The sequence below is a fragment of the Octopus bimaculoides genome, chromosome 5 (genome assembly GCF_046866305.1).
Source record: "Octopus bimaculoides isolate indiv1 chromosome 5, ASM4686630v1, whole genome shotgun sequence".
In the NCBI taxonomy this organism is placed as follows: Eukaryota; Metazoa; Mollusca; class Cephalopoda; order Octopoda; family Octopodidae; genus Octopus; species Octopus bimaculoides.
Window position 1 is genome coordinate 5,119,645 of NC_142932.1, and position 7,433 is coordinate 5,127,077.

Genomic DNA, 7,433 nt, shown 5'->3' on the forward strand with positions numbered 1-7,433 from the left:
GTCCAACGAAGGATAAAGGCTTTCACTTGCGAAATTATGAAACTATGAACTCATCTGCGAAAAAATTCTTGGGGTTTGAGGAATTTGAAAATGTCTTGATTGATTATTGTTTAACACCCACAACCTCGTACTTGATTTTTCAGACTATAATCAACGAGGTTCCAGCTGCGACCGTCTTGTTTCTCCGGTTTGTCTTGGCGGCGGGTTGGAGATCAGATATACAGTGTCTATGACTACATTATCCAATGTGCTTATCTTCTTTTTTTAAATTTTTTTTTCAATACTTCTTTAGGCGCAGGAGTGGCTGTGTGGTAAGTAGCTTGCTTACCAACCACATGGTTCCGGGTTCAGTCCCACTGCGTGGCACCTTGGGCAAGTGTCTTCTACTATAGCCTCGGGCCGACCAAAGCCTTGTGAGTGGATTTGGTAGACGGAAACTGAAAGAAGCCCGTCGTATCTATGTATATATATATATATATATATATATATATATATATGTATGTATGTATGTATGTATGTATGTGTGTATATGTTTGTGTGTCTGTGTTTGTCACCCCAACATCGCTTGACAACCGATGGTGGTGTGTTTACGTCGGATCTTTATGATTTGATGGGCAACATTTTTTTATGTAGTGTTTTTGGTACCGAAACACTTTCAAACTTCGAATACTTGTATATTTTGTGTTATAGAACAGATAAAAAATTTTGTATTCGAAGTTATTTCATGTAAAAAATTGTCGTATTTCGGTAATTTCAACCAATCACTGACGTCTCTTGAGGTGAAAACAATTACGCCGTGGAATGTAAACAACAGTGTTACGGGATTTTTTCCCTTGAATAAAATTAGTGCTGTTGTTTGTCAACAAAAACTATCCGTTGTCAACAACAACTATCGGCGGTATATATTTCGTTTGTCACTGTTATTTATGACATCGTTCGTGCGTTTGTACTGGTTTTAGCTTTAGGGTTTTAGGGTTAGGGTTCGGGTTTTAGAGTTAGGGTTAGTTTTAGGATTACGGTTAGGGTTATGATTAAAAGCGGTTCGGCAAAACAGACCGATAGAATAAGTACTAGGCTTCCAAAGAATAAGTCCTGGGGTCGATTTGCTCGACTATACTGGCGGTGCTCCAGCATGGCCGCAGTCAAATGACTGAGACAAGTAAAAGCGTAATACTACACCTTGCTTGGTTGTTGCTGAAGATTAACTCCAATTCATAATCGATTCAACAGTACTATGATCGATGGCACTCAACCGCGACCATCCTGTACTACATTTCAACATAGCATGACGTGACAGCGTTATTGAAGATGTTGATTCCATCTTAAGACGGCAGGTCGGGTTTCGCTCGAGTGAGATTTGGCTGCTGTTTCTAGCAAGTCGAGTGACTACGCAGAAGCACCCTTTCACTCCTTAGCTCGCTGAATGTCAGATTTTGTTTCTAACATGAAAACTTTTTTTTTTTAATAAATCGATGTTTATTTCTAGTCAATTGATTATACAACAGATTACATTTTAGATTATAACATTTAAATACAAAGAAACAGAGAAAAAAAACAAAGAAAAGAAAAGAATGGGAGTATAGCAGCAGGAGATAGGGAGGAGGATGGGAATGAGGAGGAGGAGCAACAACAGCAGCAGGAGGTGGAGCTGGAGGGGGAGCAGGAGGGGGAGCAGGTGAAGGAGGAGGAGCCTCCCACTTCCCCGAACAAATGTTGTGCTCAGCCCCACCCCGTCGTAATGACCGCAATCGCGTTGTAGCAGTCACTCCCCTTCGTGGGGCTCATTTCTCAGTCGGGCCATTATCCCGATTTTGCGGAGGAAACCAGTCGTACGAAGTCCTAGAACACCTGACGGATCTTGTTCAAAACGGGGGCGCCAGTATTTTCTTAACGAAACACTTTGAAACTTGGGACACTGGTAGAATGTGTCATATAAAACATCTTTTTCTCTTAGTCTTCTTAAGAAAAATTATTATATTGCAACTTATTTCATGTTAAAGTTGTCGTATTTCTGTAATTTCAACAAATGACTGACGTCCATTCAGCCGAATACAGTAAATGCTGACTACGTAAACAAACGATTCTAGCGGTGATAAAATTATTATTTCCTTGTCAAAAAATGGCTGAAGCATATTGGCAGTAGCGAATAAACCTTTCTATTATAGGCACAAGGCCTGGTTTTTGAGGGACGGGTTAGGGTTAGGGTTAGGGCAAATGTTGTACACATACAGCTCAGGCAGATGTTAACGAAATTATATTAAAAATAAAACGAAGGAAAACGAACACACGTGTGTTGCCTCTCTGCAAAATGTCAGAAGTAATGGAGATTAAATACGCTTTACACCGCTTAAACTGCCAAAGGAACCGCTTAAACTGCCAAAGGAGTAACTATAAACAGCTGAATACTTGTCAGTGATTGGTTGAAATTATCGAAATAAGACAATTTTTTACATGAAATAACTTCGAATACAAAAAATTTTTTCTGTTCTATAACACAAAATAGATAAGTATACGAAGTTTGAAAGTCTTTCGGTACCAAAAACACTACATAAAACATAAATGAAAACTGGTGCCCCCGTTTTGAACTAGATCCCACCTGACGTCTCGCCGGCGTCTGGTGCAAACTGATAGCAGCCGGTCAGGATTCTGTATTTATTGATTTTTTTTTCTCTCCTCGGCGTTACGGGCGACGACATCCGGGTTTGCAGGCGAATTCCAGAGACTTGTAAAAATGACACTGTTGATGAGATTGAACGAGCGGCTTTTACGGTACACATTCAAACTTGTTGACAACAAAATCGAAAAAGGAGAATCAAACTAATTGAGATATAAAGTTGAGGATTTAAGAAAATTCGGTATTTGCCTCTGTAGTATGTGATGTTGTAAAAGTAGTAATAACAGTACACTAGCATGGGATGAGTGTGAGAGACAAGAAGAGTTGAGATCACAGAGGATGTGGACATCTTACTTCGGAGAACGATGAAGTAAAACAGATGTCCTCAATGCAGGAAGGGATATGGTTGAAGATGTTTGAAAAGCGGTAGAGAGCACTGACATAGAGGAAGACTAGGATTGCGCTTCTACACATACAGACATCCCACATCACACAAAAAAAGACACATTGAAGTTGCTCATCAACTTGATAACAGACGTACTGTCCCATCACTCTTCCTTGGGATTTATTTGTTTGTTTCTTTTTAATTTTAAGATAATTTTCAGTCTGCCTGAAGATTTGCCAGAACTTGTTTGTTTAAAAAATTGAATCTCTGAAGCTATATTGAAATATTTAGAACTGTAAGCATTCAGGCTGCATTCCCGACTGGTACTTATTGTTATCGCGTTCTCGCGGCGCTATAATACCCTCTACATATTTGTAAATACCGAAAACAAATGACACTGGATTCTTCTCCTTTTTTAATATCCGTGGATTCTGATCCAACCTGTACCCGCTACGTCCTATTCTTCTCCAGGACACAGATCCTTATCCATCTCTGTTGCCCATGCTATTCTTTTTACTCCAGTTCATTCTAAAATGCGGTGTCTGGTCATGCGTAGTTTCCATTTATATACCTTTCACGCCTGGATGTCAGCTACTTAGCTTCAAATGTCCTTCCTCTCACTCTTCAAAATACATATGCTTCCTATACCGCTTTTTTAATTCCTCGTACAACCAACAACTCTTCAACTATTTCTCTTCCTGCATCAAGGACTTGTGTCACACTTCACTTCTCTGAAGTCATCGTCTTCACTGACTTCAATACTCACATCTCTTCTTTCAGCCCAAAGAAATAATGCCGGTACAAAAACAGAATCGTTTGAAATTCTAAACTCTTTGTATCAATAAGTGCCATCTTTTCACACAGCCTTGATCGACACACAGTACTTCAAACATTTCCGATCGCTTTCTCACCTTCAAATTCAGCCTCTATCACTAATGCCCATATCGGATAGTCCGACATTGCTTTATCTCGATTATCCACCTCACTTCTACATAACACACCCATCTTCCATATCTTATGGCACCTCACGTCAGCTGCCTGGTCGAAGATGAGCTAGCTGTATATTAACAAAGCCTGGTGCACTTGTCTTTCATCCTTGGATCGTCAGAAACAGCTAGGTGAATGACTGATACCATCCTCTTACATACCACACAACCAAAACTCATAACCCCAAAGTCTTTCAAGTGGTTCACCCATAGCTGCACTGCAGTAGTTCATGAAACGAACATGGCCTTCTGCGCATGGAGAAAATCACGTACTCCTACAAAATGGACAACTTTTACTCAGTACCGCAACTGTTGCAAAGCCATCATCTGAAGCGCGACGGATTGCTTCGTGCGTGGCGTAGCTCACAAGCTTTCCCACTTCCCAAAAATTAACTGATCCTTTAAGTGCCTTACCTAAAAGACTTCTGTCACCTTTAGAACTTCTTCATTTCACTTCTGGATATGACTTCTTCTCGTTCGATGCCCAGCAACGCGAGGTCACGGAGCCTTCCTTGTGTCATAGAAGCTCGCAGGGGGGACATGATCAGGTTCAGCTTGTTGAAGGATCTCTTGCAACCAGCAATGGAAACAGCTACTGTCAGCAGAATCTGTATCGCAACGCGAAGGTTAGGGAACACACTTTCATCTTCATATTGGACGATAAATTGGAGAAGCTCCTCAGGATTTGATATTTGGAGGTGTTCGCGACCTGCAAGTAGCATTCTGCAATCGAGGATTTCTTCGAAAAGTTCGGTTGCATCGATATCGTTGCTGTAGACGTTTCCAAAGGTATTGCAACGTGTCCGGAGATCCGCAAAACTGCCATTACGCAGAAACTGGACATCGATAATGAAGCCAAATTTAGCGTCAAGATCGTGCAACCGGAAAAACCTCGCGTTCATTTCTTTAAGAAGACGGTCGACGGCCACATGCATTGTTTTTCGCATGTTATTTATTTTGCTGTTAGCTCAGCGTTGATGGAAACATCGTGAATGACACGTTGAGATCTTCGACATGGCTTGACGTCAACCTGCCACCTTCTGCAAATGCTCAGTCCTTCTTCGAGTGAATCAGCCACTTAAACGTCTCTGGAAGCGATAAAATAGTAGAGACCTTTTCAAGTCGAAAGATGCATCATTGAAATCCATTGTCGGATCCTGAAGCCTCTTTTGAAAACGATCGATCCGTGTGAGGACACTATTCCAGAAACCAAACAATGCGAATAATTCGTAATGGAGTATACGGTTAAATAGCAAGATAGCATCGTTCCGTGTCTCAGTTGCCTCGTTTTCATCGTCGACGATGCTTTGAAGAACTTGTAGAATTTCATCGAGGTAGTTTCTTACGTTTTTAACGGCATCCATCCGAACAGCAATATATTAGAACCTGTGCAGTGTGTTGTTGCTGTGTGGAGATGTTGTTGACGACGTTGGTGAGAGACAAAGATGGCGGTCGCTGTAATGTGGTCAGTGGTTAGACAGAAGGTCCGGAACCAACAGACTCCGAGACTATATATATATATACGCGCGCACACACACACACACACACACAGACAAACAGATAGATAGTTGAAGAAATGTGTTACCGTTTAATTTGTGTCAATATTAAAGGGTAACCCAAAAGTCACACTCTTTTAAATAGTTGTGTGATATGCATGTATGTCTGTAATGTATACGTTTATAACTGCTAATTCATTTATGCGTAAAGTCGATGTTTCATCCCATAGCTATTCGGGATTTCACGCAAAGCAATCAGACTGCAGATGAATGAATCATCGACTTTTCACAACACCCCAATACGCACATCTCTCTCTCTCTCTCTCTCTCTCTCTCTCTCTCTCTCTCTCTCTCTCTCTCTCTCTCTCCCTATCATCTATCTATCTATCTATCTATCTATCTATCTATCTATCTATCTATCTACACACGTATGCATATATATGTAAATGTTTGTGTGTGTGCATATATGTGTTGTGTGGGGGGGGGGAGGTTAGTGTTTAGGAAGTTGCACTCATGATCGTAAGATTGTGGTTTCCATTCCTGGACCGGGCGAGGCGTTATGTTCCTGAGAAACACACTTCATTTCACTTTGCTCCAGTCCACTCCACTGGCAAAATTGAATATCCTGCGACGGACCGGCGTCCTGTCCAGGAATGGCGGCATTACACGCCACAGAATACGAGAAACCGGCCTTATGGGCCTATGATTCGGAAAGAACCATTTGATCCTTTTGTTTGGTATGCGTGTGTATAAATTTATGCACACACACACACACACACACACACATGGCTGTGGTTGTTAGAAAATATCTTTGCAATCGTTATTTTATTTCCATAGTCTCGCCAGCGATGAATGGATATTTGATTGTTTTGGTTGGTTAATTTAAATCTTCCATATTCTTATTAACAATTGTTCCCACCAAACTCTTTTTAATTTTGCTTTATGGCTAATAAGTTAAAAGCAATGAGACCCCTTCTCCCTACTACGTGTTAAGGAACACTTGGAGTGTGAAAAGGACCAGCATTCAATCAGTCTTCAGTGTGAGTAAAGATATATTTTTTACATTAAGCTGTTTAATGCAGATTAATGCGACATTACTCACATGATGCAATACAGCAGAAAAGCAAGCAGTGGGAAATAGAGTGAAGAAGTCAGAGACAGAAATAATGAGGGAGCATGAGAGCAAAGGGAATAAGAAGACAGAAAATAAATGAATGAAAAGAGATGTAGTAAGAAGAAATGGCTTGAAAATGAGGGAGAGGAGGTAAAACGAGGTGGACAGAGAGTTTATCTGTGAGAGGTAAGAGACAAAGCGGTGCTGTGTAGAGATGTAGAATATTAAATTTATATGACCTGTGAGAGGTAAGAGACAAAGAAAGAACGAAAAGAAAAGAAAGGCAGAGAAAAAAGAACGGAAAGATATATATATATATATATATATATATATATATATATATATATATATATATATATATATAGTGAGAAGAGGGCGAGCGATAAAACAAAACGGAAAGAGAGGATATCTGTAAGATGTGTGTGTGTGTGTGTGTGTGTAAGAGAGAGAGAGAGACAGACAGAAAGAGACTCAGATGGACAGGCAAAGCAGAAGAGATGGGTAAAAGAATGCAAGGAAGAAAACCGGAATGGCTATAAATGAAGAGATAAATATTCTAAGGTAATCTTTCAGTTTAAGGTGTTTAAGAAAATAAAAATGAAGCTTAAATGACACCATCTACATTCACGAGGTGGTTGTGCACCAGAACTTTATGGATCCCACAAATGAGGACATCCACACGCAAAATGTGGAGAATATGTGGATGCCGGTGAAAAGAAAATTGCGGTGACAATTGGGAACGTCGGACAATTTAATTGTGTTATATTTACACGAATTCATATGAAGGAATTGTTCCAAAAAAAAAAAACTTTCGTTCATTTTGGTGGCTATAGCCATG

The 7,433-nt window shown here is 40.3% G+C and overlaps 1 protein-coding gene across 1 annotated transcript; it reads right to left on the reverse strand.

Moving 5' to 3' along the window:
• Positions 1-4,419: 4,419 nt before the first annotated feature.
• On the reverse strand, positions 4,420-4,920 carry LOC106880929 (uncharacterized). The gene has a single exon (XM_014931101.1). The coding sequence runs from the start codon at positions 4,918-4,920 to the stop codon at positions 4,420-4,422; it is 501 nt and encodes a 166-aa protein (XP_014786587.1).
• Between the last annotated feature and the right edge of the window lie 2,513 nt (positions 4,921-7,433).